At 43.5% G+C, this 21,356-nt stretch overlaps 1 protein-coding gene across 1 annotated transcript in view; it reads left to right on the top strand.

The window, feature by feature from the left end:
• AFF2 (AF4/FMR2 family member 2) overlaps positions 1-21,356 on the top strand; it is a 604,855-nt gene that overhangs the window by 353,013 nt on the left and 230,486 nt on the right. Inside the window, exon 4 of the mRNA XM_045285489.1 lies at positions 8,812-8,856. Within this exon, the coding sequence (XP_045141424.1) occupies positions 8,812-8,856 (45 nt within the window). The remainder of the gene's footprint in view (positions 1-8,811; positions 8,857-21,356) is intronic.

Here is a 21,356-nt window from a genome sequence, read left to right as displayed (position 1 = left end):
TCTAAAGTTATTCATCATTTGATGTGGGTACTATGTTATCTACATAGTAGAATGCTTTGGCATAGTCCTTAAAACAAAGTAAACATCTTTCTGGTATTCTATGCTTTGAGCCAAGATCCACCCGACATTAGTAATGATATTCCTTGTTCCCTGCCCTCTTCTAAATCTGGCCCAAACCTCTGGCAGTTCTATATCAATATACTAGTGCAACCTTTTTTGAATGATGGTTGGATGATTACATTACTTTACAAATCATAATTGCCTGAAAGTAAGATCACTACTTTGAAATTGTTTAGTTGTTCTCTCCTACAAGGGTTTTCTATGACAACAGAGTGCTCATGAGCACACAATTCGAGCATTTGCTCTAATGGACAATAGTGAGAAATGAATTTCTTGACATGTCTCCTTTTATGCTTCCATCAGGCAGAAGAGCCAAATCACTTAGATTCTGTTCAGTAGCATGGCTGTGGATAGAGTTCAGATCTCACATTGCTTCACTCCAATTTGTATACCTGTGTGTTTACAGTACCTTTTGCTAGAAGATATTATGGCACTGCACACAAGACAGCCATAGTGCTAATGGAAATGCAGAGAGTAGGGATTTAATGGATTCAAGTGTTTCATTCTAAATGGCCCTTGGTTGTGGTGCTAGAACCTGGAACTTTTGCTACATACCTAAGGATACAAAACCAAACCCATTACCACTGTGTCAGGTTCAACTCATAGTGATCTGAGAGGACGGAACCAAACTGTCCCAAAGGGTTTCCAAGCCTATAAAGCCTTACAGAAGCAGACTGCCTAATCTTTCTCCCTTGGAGGCACCAAATATTAGAATTTCCCTGACCTTTCCGTTAGCAGCAGGCAAATGCTTTAGGTGTCGTGCTACCAGGGCACTTTGGGGGCTGGAGGCGGTAGATCTAGGACTTTCTAATGGGAAGTTCCATTCCAGGCAGGATGAGGCAAGCAGGTTGTGTCAGAGCCAGCAAGACTGGCCTGTGAGGGAGGAAGACATAGCTGGAGACAGACTGAAATCTTGGGGAGCATCCTAGAGCAAGTGTAAGTGTGGACCTGCGGGGCCTGTTCTGCAGTGACCATTCAGTCCCGCTCACATCGGCGGCCACAACAACCCCTGCCCAGTCCAGGTGACCAAGCAAAGACAGGGTCTCCGGGGCAAAGTGTGAGCCAGGCAAGAAGCAGACCCTTTCCAGATCATTCTTGGTTTCTTACAGTAGCATCTCCAGATGTGGGGCTTGTTTTACTTTAGGACCCCTAACTCCCTCCCCCCTGTTTATAGCTCACTCCTCTATAGCAACTAGTTATTAGACCACATAAATGAACAGTGAGCTAATGGCTATTCAGAGCTCACTGAATTAAGTACTCTTCACTCGAAATTCCATCTGCCGTTAGGTACTCTCAGCTGATGATGGGCCTTTCTGCATATGCATTCTGCCGTGGCTCATACCTAATGTAATCAGTGAAGAGATGGCCTCTTAATGAAGCACTGTGCCTGCCCTTCCCCCATCCCTCCCCACTCCCTTTCTCTGTCTGTTTTCTTGCCCCTCAAGTCCCATCTCCTGCCTCCTTTGTCACCTGCAGTGAGAGCCAGCAGCTGGAGCAGCTCCTAACACCATACCGTAGGCCCCTGACTAGGATTTAATAATTGGTGAGGTGCACAAGATGCCCAGGGGGCTAATTTACAAGGCAATGCAACTATATGTGGTCACCAGGCTCCAGGTGCTGACACCTTTCTAAGGGCCTCAGAAGAAACTCGGGCTAAGAGGTACTAATGGAGAAGGACTTTGTACTGCCCCTTAAGACTTAACATGTCCCCACCACCATACTTATGAACTTTATATAACTTACTCTATGTCAACTACACAGTCCTACAAGTGACTGTGTTTGTTCCCGTTATATGGATAAGGAAATAGAGATTTAGAGATGGTTTAGTGACTCACCCAAGGTAACCAAGCAAATTCCATGATCAGAAGTGGGACTTAGATTTAGATCCAAGTCTGTCCAGCTTCAAAGACCTTTATACCACCTCTCAGTACCCCCATTAAGTGTACTAGAATATTCCATGGATTTGTTTCAGGAAATCAGAGTTGATTGATCCCTTTTGGTTCTTCCTTTGGACAATGTGACTTCCTTATATATATTGGCCAGAAACACTATTTCCAAGCAAGCACTAACTGTGGACCCCAAGAGTGTGAACTATGTTTTACTGGAACCAAAAGATAAGGTGTCCAGAACATAGAAACTGTTGTGAAATCTTGGTTGGAGGTGGTATTTTGATTTCTATTACCAGAGGATTTCTGTCAGCAGCTAGTGTCAGAGTGACTGTTCCTGTTTCATTATAGACTCATGAATACGAACTAGACCAGGGACAGGTGGAGGTGAGGCAGGCAGCAAGGCACCAAAGGATTCTAATGTGAAAGTGGGTTTGTCTTTTTCCAAATTCAGTTTTGAAAACTGGCTCTCCCTGGGTAGGAATAGCTGGGGATTCCCAAACACAGACCAATTGGAACCTCAGAAGCTGTTGTCCTTTGATTTTCCAAATGATCGATGATGGGGCTTGAACTTTCAACAATAAAAACAGAAAGCAGACCGGGTAGAATGGTCTCATAACCCAAGTCCTCATTTGATGAGGAATGCCTTGTCAGGGGAGCTGTGGGTCCTCTAAATCAGCCCTTCGGTAAACGTGGCAATCCGCTCGTGAAAGTGCAAAAGAATTTGTTTGGAAACCACCATCGCTGTTGGCGACGGATATTGTTTTGAAGGGTGTTTCCTCTTGGGAGTGTGTGCGACTCAATGTACACTCATTAGCGGCATCCAAACTTGCCCTGGCAATTAATCTTGCGAATTTTTTTTAAGTTTCCCTCTGAAAGATCTTTGTCAAAGTGGAATGTCTAGAATAGTGGGATTTGATTGCCAGGTATTGTGGGGCAAATTCAAGATGATTTTAGAAAAGAAAAAAAATGACCCCTTTCCCCCTTGAAATCCCTTAATAACCACACACTCAGAGGCACGCATTGAGCTTCTCCGGGTTAACCATGTGACGATCATTATTCTTTTAGTGTTTTACATTAATCTCCGTGTTTTCTATTAGTGCGAACTGCTGCTTATGTCGCTCACTGCCACAATCAGGGTATTTTTGATATGTTGTATTATCCTAATCGCCAAGAAGTATGCTCCAAACTGATTAATTCCAGAATGATTAAACTATCCCATGCAATTCCTTTATTGTTGCTGCAGTTAATTGAATATTTGATGCTTTAAAGGTACCCTGATTCTTCCCTAAGATAGGGATTTGTCACCAGGCAGATGATCTGTGCCTGGTCTCTGAGTGGCTTCATGGGGTGGCAGCCTGCACTGTCACAAACAGAGGGGGTAGGCACTTGGGAGGGCTCGCCGTCCACTCAGCACCTGCCCACCATGCGCCTCCTCCCCCTGGGCCCTTCACAGGGACCACATCCACATCCGTGCCCAGCACAAGAGGGTCATCGGGGCTCGGGGCGGCGTGCAGCTTGCTTTTAGCTTTCCGCTCCTGGAGGAGGGGGCGGTGAGGGGGAACGCACAAGGACTGTGCGGCTCTGAGTGGCTAACTTGCGCATTGTGGACCATGTGAATACTCAAGAGTGGATTCAAAGGGACGAGAAGGTGGCTCAGGCAGGAAGCAGCCGCTTGGCAGAACTCTCCGGGTAGCAGTTCTAATCCAGGGGTCTCCACTAGTCCTCCTGGTCAGTGAGTGACACATCTGGGTGAGAGACCTTGCCAGAGCCTTGTGTGAGGTGTGGCAGGAGAAAGAGAGAGAGGAAGAGAGCACGAGGGAACCAGAGAGGGAGAGAGGAGAGAGAGAGAACAAGAAACTGGACTCGAGTAGGGGGCCCGAGCCCCAGGCGAAGGTCAGCTTTCTTCCAGTGTACACAGTGACCCCCCCAGTGCCCCACAGGGGGCTTGGGGGACTGAAGTGGCTGCAGGCAGCCCGCCACTTCACCGCCATGGCAAACTTGTGGTCTCTCACTCCTATATGGGGTGAGGAAAACAGCGGGGACCTTGGTGGCTGGGAGCTACTGTCGGAGGTGACTCTGTGCGGGGACGGAAACCAGGTAGGTCCCTTGTTGTTTCTGTGTGTCCCTGTGTAACTGCAGAGAGCCTGGAAGGCAGAGGCTCTGGTATTCTTCAGTGTCTTTCAGCCCTCCCCCTTGGCACCCTCCTAAACACAGTGGGAGCTCCATCAGGATTTGTTGTCTAAAGAACTAAATGGGGGGCCTGCTGAATAGACTGACTTGATGAATGAAGGGATCCTATTACTCTTGTCAGCCCTACCTTACAGAGTGTTCCAGTGGGTCTGTAATTGTTTGTTGTCTGGTCCCCTCTAGATATTTCACTCGGAGAGGAGGCCAAGTCTCTGAATTATTTGCCTTACTAGCATCCCCCCATCTGCCACTCACCATGCCCAGCACTGTTCAAGCCAGGGAGGAAATGTTTGCTGGTTCATTAAAAAGCACTTGGGGTTCAACTGCCTTGCGACAAAAACAGCTGGAGGGCAGGCCTCTTTGAAAGTGAAGGGCTAGTGACTCCCATAGAATGGTGGATTCCACTCTTCTTTAAAAGAAAGCACCTGAACTCTGGGTGTGGCTGCACTTTGATTTGACTTTGCTTGTCTGGAGAATCTGTCCCGCTCGCTCTCCTGCCGCCTGTCTCCAGGAAGTCATTAGTAGATTTGCTGCAAAGCCCCAGAGTTCACAACGCTTCTTATTTTGAGTCCATCCACCACCACCATCCCGTCTCTAAGGAAATGGATATTTATAATTCCAGGTGTAGAAATGATATTTGCAGTTGGCAAGAGGGAGTCAAATCTTGGTTGGAACAGAAGAGAAGGCTGGGCTTAATCATAGCAGGGAAGAGGACAACTGGGCCGAGGGTAATCCCCGGGCTCAGCATGCAGGGCATTGCATGTTTCCAGCACTTCCCGATTGGATGCTGACGGGGATTCCGTGAGATCTGAAAGGGACAAGCATGCTTGCCATTATTATTTGTATTACAGATGGGGGAAACAGGAGCCGAGCGGGATACAGTGTTCAGTTATCAAGTGGTTCCCAAGTCCCGTTGCCAGGACTCGCCACCCAACTCCTTTGATTTCTAGGCAAATGCTCTTGCCCAGTCTGCATATTGTTGACATTTTGTCCTATTTCTCTTCAACCTCACATTAATGTCTTTGTATGGGAATAAGGAAACAAAGATCCCTTTCATGAGACAAGGACACAGGCAGTCCTCAGGATCTAATGCAATAACGATGTTGTCAATTTGTGCCTTTGTTACCATCATTTTCATCTTTGTTTGGGGGGAAGGTATTTGTTAGACATCCAGGGATTGTCACAGGAAAACCAGTCACTGGAGTATTCAACAGTAGAATGAGATTTTATTTGGGGTTAAGAATAATCAGTTGAGGTCTATTATCCTGTCATGTGTTAAAACAGCATTGCCTGGTGTATGCACTACCAGCATTCATGCCGTGAGATAGCAATAGTTGCTCATTGGAGGGGAAAAACAAAACAAGAAAAGTGAAGGATTCAGTGGTCAAGAAAGTTTTCCCAATGCTCTATTAAGGAAATTCGACGTGCATCTCCAAGGCTCACATTGGCATTATGGATTCTCACACTAGGTGCATGGGATGGGTCACTTGACCATATTTCAATCTCCTCAACGAAAATTACAGAAATTGTTTACATTGACTTTGTACAATTTATGCTCACTTTTCAATGAGACAAATATATATCCAAATTCATTGTCTTCTAAGCCTTCTAATCTGGAAATTCTCTGAGTGCTGTACCTATCTCTATGGAGACCCGACAATTTGACTTGGACACAAATTAGGTATTAATCCCAGTAAAGCCATTTTATTCAGGAACGCAGTAGTACAGTAATAAATCTAAACATAGCCAAAGAGTTCTTAGAAAGTAAACATCAAACGGAAAAACAAGCAATGCAGTGGAGATTGTCATACTGCCTGACCCCAGCAACCCTTTTGATACGTCAAACCCAGAATATCAAATGGTGTATAAGGTAAAGTATCATAAATTTGACATAAGGAGATAGTATCACATAGTTGCATTTATAAGTTAATAGTGTATGTTTAGGTTGTTTTTAAAAGACAATGTCCAGTTTTGTTCACAAGTCAATTTGAAGCATGTCTGTAGAGATCGGTATAAGAAATGTCCATAAACTTAGTGCTAAGAGTGGGATATGGATTGCATAATTACCCAATCGTATATATATTTGTTTGCAAACCTGTTCATTTGTTGCAGAATTAGTGTCCTTGGGCCTTCACGTTTGTAGCAATTGTGTGTGAGTCTTCATATCCACCTTCCCCTCCTGCCTGCAAACTCAATGAGGCAGAATGATCTGTTCTTTTTGTATATCTGCCTCGCCTAAGCCCTGGGGGCTGAGTTCAGGCCCTCAGAAAATGCTTGTAAGGGAACAAATGAACGGTACTCAGCCAAAATGACACAATTCTTGTCTAAAATCTGTTTTTAAGGTAATTTCTTATGTGTATCACGAATCATGTACTGTAGTGGCTTGTATGTTGCTGTGATGCTGGAAGCTATGCCACTGGCATTTCAATTGTCAACAGTGTCATCCATGGTGGAGCTTCCAGACTAAGACAGACTATGAGAAGTACCTGATCATTTATTTCTGTAAATAACTGGCCATTGAAAACCTTATGATTAGCAGCAGAATATTGTCTGAGATAGCGCCAAAAGATGAGCCCCGCAGGTTGGAAGGTGGATCAAAAGAAAATTAAAGAAGATAATCTTAAAGTAGAATTTATTCTAATAACATGAAGGGGACAAAGTATGAATCTAGGAAAATTAGAAATCTTCAGAAATAAAATGGAGCAACGAAGATAAATATGTTAGGCATTGTTGAGTTGAAATAGACTGTTCACAAAACAAAACCCAAAAAAGCATATCAATGGGAATGAGGGGGAGGGCAGAGTGGAGACCCAAAGCTCATCAGTTAATTGGACACCCCCTGTCAGAAGGGCCACAAGGAAGAGATGAGCCAGTCAGGGTGCAGTATAGCACCGATGAAACACACAACCTTCCTCTGGTTCTTTAATGCTTCCACCGCCCCACTACCATGACCCCAATTCTATCTTACAAATCTGGCTAGCCAGAACATGTATACTCACACAGATATGAGCTCGCTACCCAGGGAATCCAAAACTGATAAACCCCTCAGAACCAATAAGGGGAGCAGTGATATTAGGGGAAGACTAGTTGATATTATTACTCAAATATACATGCCAACTACCAATGTAAAACATAAATGAATTGAAAAACTTTACCAATATCTGCAGTCTGAATTAATCAAACATGCAAGCAATATTACTGATAATTATTGGCGATTTGAATGTGAAAGTTGGAAACAAGAATCAATAGTTGAAAAAATATGGCCTCGGTGATAGAAATGACCTTAGCAATCACATGATAAAATTTCACAAGACCAATGACTTATTCATTTCAAATGTTTTTTTTGACATAATATAAACCAAGACTAGACACATGGACATTGCTGGGTATAATACAAAGAAATGAAATCAATCAGAGGATGGAAGAGCTCAAACTCTTCAGTGAGAACAAGGTGAAGACCACCCACAGAACAGACTATAAGTTGTCGGTATGCGAACGCAAAGTGAGAGTCTTCAGTACATTTTGGCGAGCTGATCGAATTTTGAGTGATTGCTATGGTGTTACGATGGGAGAAAAGGGTCATAGGGCTCACTTTGTATATTTCTGAGATTTTATGTGACATGGAAAACCTGAAATTTGCACGGGAGTTTGGCCCTAGTGTTTTTGGATAAGAATTGAAAACACCTGTTTGGACAACCAGGCTACAAAGGAACTCAATTTAATCATGGAAGTGTTCGTGCCAGCTTCACCTTTTTATTATTTTATTGTGATTAAATATGCATTACCAAAATGTGACAGCTGAACCCCTATTAAGTGTTGAATCCAGTGACATTGATTACGTCCACCGCACTATGCTCCCTTCACCCCTGTGCCCCAGTGTTTTCCGTCACGGCATACAGAAACTCATTAAAGAAAAACTCTCCACTCGCCTAGGCCCCTGTGGTCACTAATAAACGTTTGCCGCTATGCATGTGCATATTTTGGTTAGCTTTATATGTGAGATCATACGATATACCTCCTTTTGTGATTTATCTAGTAGCATAATGTTTTCAGGGTTCATCCATGTCGTAGTATGTATCGGAACTCCTTTTTTCTTTTTTTTGGCTGAATAATATCCTATTGTATGGCTCTACCACCTTCTGTTTCCCATTCCTGGTCATTTGGATTACCTCTACCTTTTGACTGTGGTGAAGGATGCTGTACTGAGTATCTGTTTACACTCCTGCTTCCATGGTTTTGGGGTGTATACTTATAGGCCTCCTCCTTTAAGACTCTAAATTTAGAAACCATCCACTTCAATATCCCAGAGAGTCAAAATGACCTTTGAGATCAAAGTGAAGCTTCCTCTTGGGGCGCATGAACAAAGACAAGCCCAAAGAGAACAAGTCTCACAGAAACCCAGAAACAGACATAGCCCTTTCTTTCTTCACCTTCCACGGTATTGAGACTCCTTCATTACTGTTGACAAAAGTGACCATTTGTAGATGACTGTTGCTTTCTATTTACGAGGAAATAATTGATCACGAAAAGATCTTTGTGTTTTTCGCCGAGTCATCTGTTCTGAGTATGTCTAGCTTGTGTGTAATTGGTTTTGTTTGGTTTTCTTTTCTTTCAGGCAAGCCTTACCAGTGATCCAAGTTGTGTGGAGGAGATCTTGCGGGTGAGTGTAAACTTTTATTTCTGTGCCTTTCATTAATGAAGTGATCTCTCTGCTTGTTTCAAGTAATTACTCTTCTGTTTCAAGGAGGATCATGATGGAGATTCCTTACATCCCGCTTAAAGACCCAGTTGGTCCTCCCACTGGTGTCATTTCTGAATGGTCCCTTCCTCATTCTCCAGTCAATCTGGTCTTCTGAGCTCACTAACCTTCTCCCATTCCATTGGGTCTTACTTTTGAGAATTCATCATCTCCTTTAGGAAAGTGATTCCCTATGCATTTTAAATCATAGGTTTAATCTTGCCTTAACTATTGGGCTTCCTATTTCTGAGATCTCAATTCATGCTCACTGCGAACACCTTCTGCATTGTGGATGGAACACGGCTATGGAGACTGTGGTCTCTAACGAGGGCCTGTTGTGTGAGATGTTTCTCATGGGAGTTAATTTATGCATGGGAATGGAGGGGCATGGGGGTAAAAGCAGTGTAGAAAAGGGTTGCTAGACCCTATCCCAAAGTAAACAATTAAACCATGATGTGAAACCCAGGCAAAGTCCCCCGTCCCCAAATAGCTGCTCTGTCTAGCTGTTGACATCATAAAGCAATGTGGGTTATCAAGTCTAGGAGTCAAGAGACCTCATGCAGTTCCATCTGCCTTGAGCTCAGACAGATGACTTCATCGTTCTGAATCTCCTCTCCTCATATTTAACAGATATCGGTCATGTTGTCGCGGGGTGGTGGTGTTGTTAGGTGCCATCAAGTTGATTCTGACCCATAGCGATCCTAATGCACAACAGAGCGAAACACTGCCTGGTCCTGCACCATCCTCACAACCATATCATGCCACTTCCATTATAAGCTCCGGGTCATGAAGAAATGCTCAGTATTATGATACGTGAGAATCAGTGTCATCTTAAAGAAAACCACGCAGACCTTCAGTGTGGGCTGGAAACCACCAGTGAGTCAGGGGAAAACGGGTGCCTTCATGCTTCAGTTTCCACAGTTCCCTCTGCCTCTTTCTGGTCATTCCCCTGCTAAATGGCTTGCTAATCCACTGCCCACAAGCTGATTCCAACTTTGATGACGCCATGTGTGTCAGTTTGGGACGTCCATCACCAGGTCTTCCAAAGGGCTTTTGGGGGGATTCCAGAAGACAACCTTCTGGTTTGCAGTCCAGAGCATGACCATGTGTGCAACCTAGAGCCTCCAAGTCCCTTCTTAAAAAAATCCGAACCCCTGTTACTGTTTAGTGGATCCTTACCTATAGCAACACTGTAAGACCAATGAGAATTCCCAGAGGGGTTTCAGGGCTGTACTCTCGAGGGAAGCATACTGCTCCATCTTTCTCCTGTGCAGCAGCTGGTGGGTACCAACTGCCCACCTTTTGGACAGCCACGGAGCACTTGACTGTGCCACCAGGTTCCCAGGTACTCCTTCAGCTCTGTCTTCACAGGATTCAGAAGCAAGTCCCGGGGAAGAGTAGTAACAAGGGAAGATGAAAGAGCACCTTTTCTGTCCCAAGAGGATGACTATTGCAGCGATGAATCTTACCATGCTGATGAGAGAGACCTCATGAAGTAGGCCAGTGCTGACTCTTTGTGTAAGATAAAGGCCTACCAGCCTCTTGGTCACCTCGTGCTGTGGCCCAAGAGGAGGGGCGTGGCTGTTAGGAGATGCACATATGGGATGCACCCTGGGGACAAAGATACCTGCTCCTAACCATTGGAAGGAAAGCACTGAAACTGGAAATGCACCACAATCCTTTGGGGGACTTGACAGCCTTCTCACTGTGGCCCAGAGGAGACCCTCCCTTGTCCTCTAGTCCTCTCTGGGTCACAGACATAGATGGCTTTAGTGGTCTTTGTGAATTCCCAAAGGAATGCTAGCCGCATCTCAAAATCCCCATCCATGTCTCCCAATTAGAATTCTTTCTTTCAGAGCAACCCAGCCCCAGGCTGAGGTGGCTCACCGATGACGAAGTGAGGGGAAACAGGGCAAACACCTGTCCGAGAGGCTGGCTATTCCAGTCAGCTAGAGAAACCACAGCATGTCACATCAGCAGCCGAAGAAAAGGAGCCATTTTTGCCTTAATAAGCTTGTAAAAGATAGCACCATTGGAGAAAGTCACAAAAGTCCTTCTGTTGTGCTTGAAAGAAAATCGAGAGGGACGTCTTTTTCTTCCTTTTCTCCCCTGAAGCACTGTGGATTCTATAGGATTCTTTTGGCATCACCCCCATTAATGAGTGGGCTTTCTCTGTGGATGAATTAAATGCCTCGTGTGCCATGCTTACCATAGGAAGACTCGTCAGCTTTTAAGACGTGGATGCTCTGGATTTTATGACGAATGCCGACGTTTTCATGGCCTGCATTCTATGTGACAGCAGAGGGCGTTTCACCGACCTTGTTTGTCACCACACCCTCCTCCTGTTTGGGGGGGGGTGGTGGTGGTGCTTAGAGGCCCCTCTATAAATCAGGTTGAGGCCTCACTGCCCATCTGCTTCCTTTTTTTGGTGGCAAGTTCTTTTTCTCTGTCTCCACCCAGCTCCGACTGGCTCAGGGCTGTACAAACTAAGCAGGGCCAAAAGTAAGGAATTGGGACTTGGCGGGAGGGGAAGGAGACGGCTGGACTTCTCAAGACATTTCATCCCTTTCTAGAGCCGTGGCTTCATCTCTTTATCTCAAGTTGATGCCGATTCATAGTGACCCCACGGGGCAGGGTCGAGCGGCTCCTGTGGGTTTCCGGGAGTACCTCTTTACAGGAGTAGAAAGCTCCATTTTTCTCCCGACTCTTTGCCTAGAAAGGAAGGAAAAAAATGAAAACTGAAAAGAGTGGCCGTTGCCTCCATTCAGACTCATAATGACCCCATGTGTGTCCGGGGTCAACTGCCCCAGCATCCCCCACCTCCAGGGCTGGAATCGTGAAACGGGACCCACTGTTTGCATATGGACACTTCAGTCTACTGGATCCCAATGCGCCCATCGCACTGGTGTGTCCGCCCCACAGTGCCCAACAGCCAGATGCACACAAACCCATTTCGGTTCACACTGAGCCAGCCTTGGATTCCCAAGGACAGCACAGCCACCACCAGCTCTCCACCCTGGTGTTCCGCAGTCTCTCAGGCCCAGTGCAGTCTATTTTGATAACCTGTCTTAAATTCAAACCAGTGGACATTTTTTTCCCAAAGTGCCCCTCACCATTTTGTTGACCTCTTTTGCTTTGCTCAGGAGTCCTGGTGACATAGTGGTTATGCCTTGCGCCGCAACCTGAAAGGTCAGAAGTTGGAGACCAGTAGGTGCTTTGCTTGAGAAAGATGGCACTTTCTACTCCCTTAAGCAATTACAGTTTTGAAAACTCACAGGGACAGTTCTAGTCTGTCCTATGTGATCACTCTGTGTTGACATCGACTCAATAGCAGTGAGAGGGGTTTTTGTTTGCTTTGAGTTTTTGCTTTGTTCTCCTAATGGATCATTGTCTACCTTGTCTGGGCTTACAGTACATTCTTGCCTGCATGTCCTGGTTGGTATAATCACATTACAAGTGGACTAGATGACCTGGAATAGCAACTTCCTTTTTCTATAGCAAGTGGTTGCTTCTCAAAGCATTTGAGAACCTTAGCTTATTTTGGTCATAAGAAACCTCACTTCCATAAAGTCAGTTCAAATTCATAGTAATCTTATAGGATAAGTTAGAACTGCCCTTTAGGTTCTGGAGACTGTAACACCCACCCCCACCCCCAGACTTCTAGTGACCCTATAGGACAAGATAGAACTGTCCCAAAGGGTTCTAAGATGGTAACAATTCATAGGAGTAGAACAGCTCATCTTTCTCCTATGGAAGAGCTGGTGATTTCAAACTGCTGATGTGGTTAGCATCCCAACTCCTAACCCACTACACCACCAGGGTTCCCTGATCATAGGAAATAAGGTTAGCATTCTTGGGTCCACTTACAGACCAGCTTCAATATCTGCCACATACTAACCCCACCCCTGCTTGCACGCCACTTAAGCTTCCTAGGCCTCGATTCCCAGGCCTGTAAAATGGAACTGATAATTCTGACCATTAGAAATAAGGACAGAATTCTTAGTTCCGGTTTACAGGTCTGGACATGGAGGCTCTGAGAGCTAAAGCAAGGGTGAGGTGAGTATGTGGCAGATATAGGAGCTGGTCTCCTTTCCAAATCCAGTAATCTTTATGCTGCACCTAGCTGTCTACCACCCAGCACAAAGCTGTGAGGAGGATCCCTGGATTCAAAGAGCATTATTTATTTATTTTTTTGGTTTGGCAGTGGCTGACTGATTCTTAGCAACTATAACTAAGAATACATCGTTTGAGATCTTGAGAGTTAATATGCTGAAAATTTCATATCAAAAGGCACTCTTGACGAATAGCAGTAACAAAACATAACGAGGTCTAGCAAAGGAAATAATAATGCTACCCTGCCCCTTAACGTATGTGAGCCGCAGTATATAAGCACATTATAGCATGTAATCTTCACAACAACCATGCAATATGACACCAGTGGCTGTGTTTACAGTTGGGGAAAGGGTAAGAGCCACGGCGGTTAGGTGATTTGCCCCAAGGTCCCACAGAGCCCACAGAGCTCTGACTCAAAAAAGCCCGGGTTCTTAACCATCATGCCTTCTATTATTCCTGTTACTGTTGGCTCATCTGTGTCCAGGCTTACTCACCAGGCTCCGAGCCATGCTGTGATTCACAATCTAATGCTAATAACCCTTAAGTCATTTCATCTTGTGGTTTCCTTTGCGTTTACAAATTCAATTCTGTCAAAACAATTTCAAGTTGTTTTTCAAACAGATTAGAATTTGCCACCCTACTACTCCTTGCCACCAAACTGCTCTTTCGCAACTCAACAGTCTGCATCAACTCAAATGCCTTTACTCCTTGCATTTGTATATTGAAATATATATTGAATGCTCTATATACATCACACAAATCTGAAACATCAAGGCATCTGCCCGCACAGTGCTTCTGTCAGCAGGAAGTCTAGCTGCTTTAGAGTCTAGCTGCCCTCAAGTGCAAACAGAAATGAGAAATCATAACATGGGCCCCAGCCATGGCATTTTGCAGTTACAATTCACCCATCATATGAGGGATTCCTAGGCTGCTCATGTGTAATAACAGGGGTACCAGCAGCAGCTTCTTGTCTGACCTCTACGAGCTTTCGTGGACCCTAGAGTAATCATAAGTGCGCAGTTCCTAACAAGAGGTCAGTGATTCAAACCCTCCCAGGGAGACCGATGTGGCCATCTAATTCTGTAAAGATTTACAGCCTTGACAGCGCTATTGGACAGTTGGACGCTGTCCTGCAGGGTCACCATGAATTGAAATGGACTCGATGGCAGTGGGTTCAGAATAATCATTTCTGAAGGAGCTGAGCCCGGGAGCACAGCATGCACTCAATACTCTTAGCTAAGGATGGATGTTCAGTGAGTATTTGCTTTCCACTGATATTTGTTCCTAATAAGAGTCAATTTTTAAAAATATCAACAAATTATTAATGAAATCCTTCCTAGAGTCCAAAATGCAGGCACGCCGTTCCTTGTAGGTTCTAAGCTAAACAGATTGTGTCTCCTAGCAAAGTAAATTCAGTAGTTGACGATTTCATAGTCAAACATCTGCATGTGTAATCCACTGCTTATGAGGGATGCTGAACGGGCTAGCAAAGATTCAGGGAACCTGCTTTGATAAACGGTATCTTCATACACACTTCTCCCTGCCATATGGATCAGGTTGGCAAACACCTACACAGGCACCTCTTCTTTTTTTTTTTTTTAATTACAGCATGCTCTGTGTTTACAGCCTTCTAAATTACGGCAATTCTACTTATTAGGTTTGTGTTTTAGTTTACAGTTTTTAACACAGAACAAACTTACAAAGTAATTATAGGACTACCATGTACTATGCATGCTATTCTTTCTTTTTAAAGGGACAACAAAGGAAGAAGCTCATCTAATGGACGAGGGGGAGAGGGGATCAGGGAACAAAATTGGTCAGACAATTATGCCTGAAAGGAAATTTGATGATATTATCATAACGATTCACCATAATCAAGCACCTTTCAATAGAATTTCTCTTATAAATTTAACCAATAATTAGGCAATTGATTTTATATCCCGTCAAATTAATGTATAAATAATGTTAAACTTGGAATCATGCAAATGTACTTCTATATAGCTGTCTTAAATACTACCCCTCTCTGGAATGGTTCCAAAAGGCTCTCTTCTATTTTGAGTTGGACTTTTTAAATGACAGGGTCTTGAAATAGATATATCATGTGCCATCCAAGAAAGACAACAACCGCTAAATATAATTTAGACTACAATTAATGTGAACATTGATGGAGTCAAATAAATGAACTGACTAATGATTGCACCGTCTACTATTCTGATGACGGGCTCTTACCTAATGACTTTGGGAAATATGTAAATTTGTCAGCAGGTGAAAATGCCCTTGACTCGGGAAATTACGTGGAGTATTACCTTTTCTCAAGCTAATTCAAAGCATTAATGGACTTAATATGTAGTATGCATATGTGAGGTGAACTATTCATGCAACCCAATTAGCCCATAAGAGATATTACCCATTATTTGCCTCCCAGTAATCATTACCTCTTTTCTCAAACACAAACCAACCCAGATAGAAAGATGCTAAATATAATTATAACAACCATTATGTGAACAATGTAGGTAAGCCATCCAGCGTACCTCTAAATGCACTTAGAGTCTGTCAAGCAGTTTAAATATTTCCATGTGGAATCTGGGGCTTTGCAGCTAGCGTATGATGTGAATTTTAAATGATTATACAGATGTCATTGGGAAAGTGAGTAGTGTGAGTAACGAGGTGACTGGCCCAGTGAATCATGGGAACCTGTCAAACCTGGGGACATGTCGGGGAAGAGATGATGTCAAATACCAGTAACTTAGCAACCCAGCATTTAGCTGTCCAGGGAGTGAGCAAGAGTAGTCCCTTTAAAATAGCCAAGTAAATATATGAGTCCCTGTATATCTTAGGTGTGCTATAAAAATAAGTCTGTTTCCTGTCAACCTGTTTCTTTTTTGTGAATAGGGTGATTTATTGTTTTCTGTGGAATGGCATGAAAGCAGGTGAGAATTCAAGTCACGTGGAGAATTTACACCTGCTTTCTGTGCCTTGGATGTTCAGAGAAGGTAATGAAACAATAGACTGATTTGCAAAAAAAAAAAAAACCCACAAAAACACGACATACCAGGCTTATCTGAAAGAAGTCATAGCAATAGTTGATCTGCTGTTTGAGAAGCAGCCTGTGGGTCCTGGTGGAGGGATTGCATTGAGGGAGAAAGAGGTGAGGTCGAGAGGCTAACCCTTCCACTTGCTTTTATAGAAAAACAAAACTGGGCTCTCCACACAATTCATCTAACAGCACCCTCCACGAATCCACCTGGCAGGCATCTTCTGGTATTAAAATGGAAGCAGAAAGCAAGGCTTGCCTCATTTCTTGAATTTCCTTTTAAAAAACACACTGAGGAGAATGAAGTCAAGAAATAGAAACTCCAGATGTAACCTAACAAGAAAATGCCCCTAAGCACAAAACAAAATCTATTCTGTGAAGGTTGAACAGTGAGAGGTAGGGAAAAGGGTCTCATGGTCATGGATCTTGGGCACAGCTGACAAAGCCCTGATGATCAGAACATGTGGCACCCCTTAAAACGCAAAAACACTACTGGAATAATGGGGCTAGGTGGGCAAGTGGATCATAGTAGCTTCCATGGACCTAGCATGGAACTTCTCTGGAGAAGCAGAAAAGCATGTTTTAATGAGAAATTGCATACACAATGCATATTTTTGGAAAGCACTTTGTCGATAAGACAGGTGAAGGAGTGAGGACTGACTTTGGGAGTAGCCTGCAGTGCTGATCTCTTGTGGCTAAGAAAAAAAGCAAATTTCAAGCACACTCACTCAGTGACAAACCCTATGTGCTGAAGAGAAGCCCCACCCCCACTACCATGCAAGCACCCTGCTCAACCCTGATCCCAGAAGAACTCCCGTCACTCAAATACTGGCAAGAATAAAAAGAATAAAAGGAATTACCATGAGATTGATAGAAAAATAATTTTAAAGACTTGTGAAGAAAACTCACCAGAAAAATATCATTTCTGTATTACCAATAGAGTGGCAGGGATTTAAAAAGGAATGAAGAAGCAATTGCACTTAAGAAAACAAGAGCAAAAGTCATGATCCAGGATCTGAAGAATGTTAGAGAAAATAAAAGGTAGATAAATCAAGAGCTGCACATTAACGAAGCAGTGAGGGCCAACAATGAGAGTAGCAATACCAGGAGGATTAGGGTAGAGTGGGGAGGGGAAAGGGGGAACTTGATTACAAAGATCAATTAGAACCCCCTCCCAGGGTGCCGAACCATGGAGAAGTGGGTGAGGGGCGCCAGAAGACGATGTAAAATATGGAAAAAATAATGTATAACTTATCAATGGTTCTTAAGGGAGGGTGGGAGGGTAGGGAGGGGGAAGAAATGGGGAGCTGATATCAGGGGCTTAAGTGGGAAGAGAATGCTTTGAAAAGGATGATGGTGGCATAGGTGCAAATGTGCTTGACACACTGGATGAATGTATGGATTATGATAAGAGATTTAAGAGCCCCCAATAAAAGTATTTTTTTAAAAAAGAGCTGCACATTAACAAAGCAGTGAATTTTTATCCAAATAATGCATTAACAATAATAACAAATCACTTGTTAACTAATCTCATTGTGAAAAAAAAGAGGGAAAGCCCACACGCATACAAGAAATAATCAAGAAACAAGAAGCTAGGGTAGATGGAAAAGTCAAACGAACCATGAATGACAATTTGCTCAACTCTGCTCGAAGAATAAGACAGCTTCACCCTTTCAGTGCACAGAACAAAAAGATGATGTTGCAAGATATTTTTTAGTCAAGCAAAATTAGAACATCGTATCAGTGCTAACTTCTCAGAAAAATACCCTGCATCCAATAACATTTCAGAATCATACCACTGATGAATCCTGATGCCAACTCCTCAATGAAATACCCACAAAGAGAATCTCGTCACGTTGAAGGAGATGCGCCCTGGTCAAGAGCATTCTGTTCCAGGCACAGGAAGCTGGCTGAGTACTAAGAAATCCATTAGGATGATGTCTTTCATGAATAGAATCAAAATGAAAAATGACATGATCATTTTCATCAATGCCAAGAGACACTTGGCCAAACTTGGCACCATTCCACACCCATTATTGATGAGCTAGAAATGGATGGAAACATTCTTAAGGTAATAAGATACATTTTTCTGAACCCCTAAGCCCATATCATATTTGGCAGAGAAACTCCAGGGAAAACAAACAAAACACCGAGGTGTTTTTCTCCCCCCCAACTGTCATTGACCATCACACTGGAGGTTAGCCAAGATAGATAACGTGAAAAATAAGAGGCATTAAAAGGGAAACGAATCTGTAAAATGATCATTATTTATAAATTATGTGTATTTTTCTTTCTTGGAAACTCTTTGAAGAAATCGAATAAAATAATTCAGCGAAGTTGCAGCATACAAAATAAATCTGTAGACGAAATGGCCTTGATAGATGAGGGTCGTATTCCTGGTGGCATCGTGATGACGCCTCGGGCTGCAGTTTGAACCCAACAGCACCTCCTTGAGAGAGAGACACAGTTAGTGATGCCAGTAAAGAGTGATGGCCTCAGAACCGCCAGGGGCCCTGGAGTCAACTCGATGGCAGTGAGTTTGGTTTGGGGCTACATGAGAATGAGTCCAAAAGTATTGCTACTGGGTTTACAGTAGCTCAAACATGCATGGGTTTATAAGCCTGGACAATCAGTGGGTGGCCTCAGAGAAGTTCTCTCAGTATCACCCCTGACTTACTCTTGTTAGAGGGCTTTCAAGAACAATGTCCAATCAAAGCAGTGGCTTCCAAGGGGATTTACTAGGCCAGTTTATTTTAAGACAGAGAGGTGAGCTCAGAAAGTTATGGTGACTGTTTTGAGGTGCCATTTGGGGGACATTTTCTGGAAGGACACAGGAGGATCATGGGGACTTATTATAAAGGATTTTTAAGAACATGGAAAACTGCACAGGTGAGCAAAGGACCAGGAAAGTTGTAGAGGTATTTACCCCCCATTGTGACAATGCACATTCCAGTTCATTCTTTGAGGGTATTAAGGGCTGTCTCATGAGAATTTCATTGGGAAGCCTTACCCCATCCAGCCTATACCCCTGATCTTACCCCCTCAGACTTCATTTTGTTCCCCAAACTTATATAACTTCGAAAAGGCTCAAGATCTGAGACCCTCAAAGATGCAAACTGTTGTTTTGATATGGCATAAATCAGCTTCAGAATTCTTTGCGGGAATGACTAGGGAGATGGAAATACCTCTCTTCAGAAGTGTAGACATATAGATGGAGGTCATGATGGGAAACAATCGTTTCTATGATTCCTCCTCCCAAAGGACACTTCAAGATCTCTCTTGCAGTACAATACTATCTGTGATAGGATAATGTACATCCAAAGTCAAGGAAAACCAATCCATACAACTATTATTCAAACTTATGCACAAACCGTTAAAGCTAGTGATGCAGAAATTGAAACATTCTACCAATGTCTTCCATCTGGACCTGGTCAAAGAGACCATCACAATGCGTTGATAATTATTGGCAATTGGAATGCAAACTTGGAAAACTAAGAGGAAGGAACAGTAATTGGTAATTATGGTCTTGGTGTTAGAAACAAAGCTGGAGATCACGTGATAGAGTTTTGCAAGATCAACAACTTCTCATCATCACACTCCCCTTCTTTTCAGCAACATGAAGAGTGACTATACACTTAGATTTCACCAGATGGTATGCAAAGAAATTAAATTGACTACATCTGTAGGGGGAGATGATGGAGAAGCCCAATACCAGCAGCTAAAACCAGGCAAGGAGGCAACTGTGTAACAGCGATTGCTCATCTATAAGTGGAAGAGGACAGTGAACTTGAAAATTCAGGGTGAAATTCAAGAAAATGAAAACAAGTCTATGAGACCTGAGAATATCCCACCTGAATTCAGAGAAGATCCAAGTAACAGATTGGATGCATCAAACACTACTGACAGAAGACTGAGGAGCTGTGGGGTGACATCAAGGACTTCATACATGAAGACAGCAGAAGGTCATTACAAGGACAGGAAAGAAAGAAAAGACCAAAGCAAATGTCAGAGGAGACTCTGAAAGTTGCTTTTATTTTAATTAATGAATTTTAAAAATCTATTCATTTTTAATGAACGTGTGTTCACGATTTTATTTGTCCATCCATAAGGAAACCGGGCAGATCTTATTACCGATGCAGAGGAAAACTCTGCAAAGCATGCCGTTGTGTGGCATAAAAGGATGTGGAAACAGGTGTGCTGAAGCAGGTAGAGCTTGCTTCTGGAACGAGGAGGAAGGAAGGTCAAGTGAACCTCTGTTGAACAGGACCGAATCTGCACGTCTATGTTGGTGGTATTATTAGGTGTCATCAAGTTGGTTCCGACTCATGGAAACCGAGGAGTGCAGAAACATGCTGCCTGGCCAAGCGTCATTCTCACAACCCTTCCTGTGCTGGAGTATATTGTTGGTACCAGTGTGCCAATCCATCTCACAGAGGGGCTTCCTCTTTTTCAGCGACCCTCTGCCAAGCATGATATCCTCCAGGGACTGTTCTCCCCTTGATCAGAAGGGCGGGAGTGGAGGAGGAGGGAAGGTAAAAAGAAGAGCTGATAGCAAGGGCTCAAATAGAATGTAAATGTTTTGGAATTAATGATGGCAACATATGTACAAATATGTTTGATACAATTGATGTATGGACTGTTATAAGAGTTGTAAGAGACACCTCCCCCCCAATGATCTTTAAAAAAAAGAAAGAAAAGTCCTAGCAATCTGTTTCCAAGAGGTCACAACCTTATAACTCCATGGTATGTAATGCAACTCATATGGGCTCTCTCTGAGTCAGAATCACCTAGACAAGACCTTTGCCTGTGGTTCCAAGAGATACGCTCAAATCCATTGCAAAGACCTCCTCCAAGTGTTGAAGAGGAAGGATGTCGCTTTGAGGACTCAGGTGTGCCCGACCCAAGATGCAGTGTTTTCTATCACCTCATGTGCATATCAATGTTGAACATTGCTTGAACAAGGCAACCACTGAAGAATTGATGGGTCTGAATGATGATGTAGACAAAGACTTTTGATGGTGTGGTGAATGGCCAGAAGAACAAGCAAGTCGGCCTTGGAATAGGAGCCAGTAGGCGAGACAGCCTTTCATCTACTTTGAAATTTGCTTTCCATAATAGAGTAGCTCAGGCAAATGAGAGAAATGAGGAAACCAAAGAGCCGCACAAAAACTTTCCAAGGGCAGCTCGAGAAGACAAAGTAAAATACTGTAACGAAGAGTGCAAAGACCTAGAGTTATAAAACCAAGAAGAAACAACACACAGAAGTGAAAAATTC

The sequence above is a fragment of the Echinops telfairi genome, unplaced genomic scaffold, assembly GCF_000313985.2.
Source record: "Echinops telfairi isolate 266 unplaced genomic scaffold, ASM31398v2 ScPeMD7_7472;HRSCAF=8510, whole genome shotgun sequence".
Taxonomy (NCBI): domain Eukaryota; kingdom Metazoa; phylum Chordata; class Mammalia; order Afrosoricida; family Tenrecidae; genus Echinops; species Echinops telfairi.
Note: the sequence above shows the minus strand (reverse complement) of the source record. Positions and strands in the feature narration are given on the sequence as shown.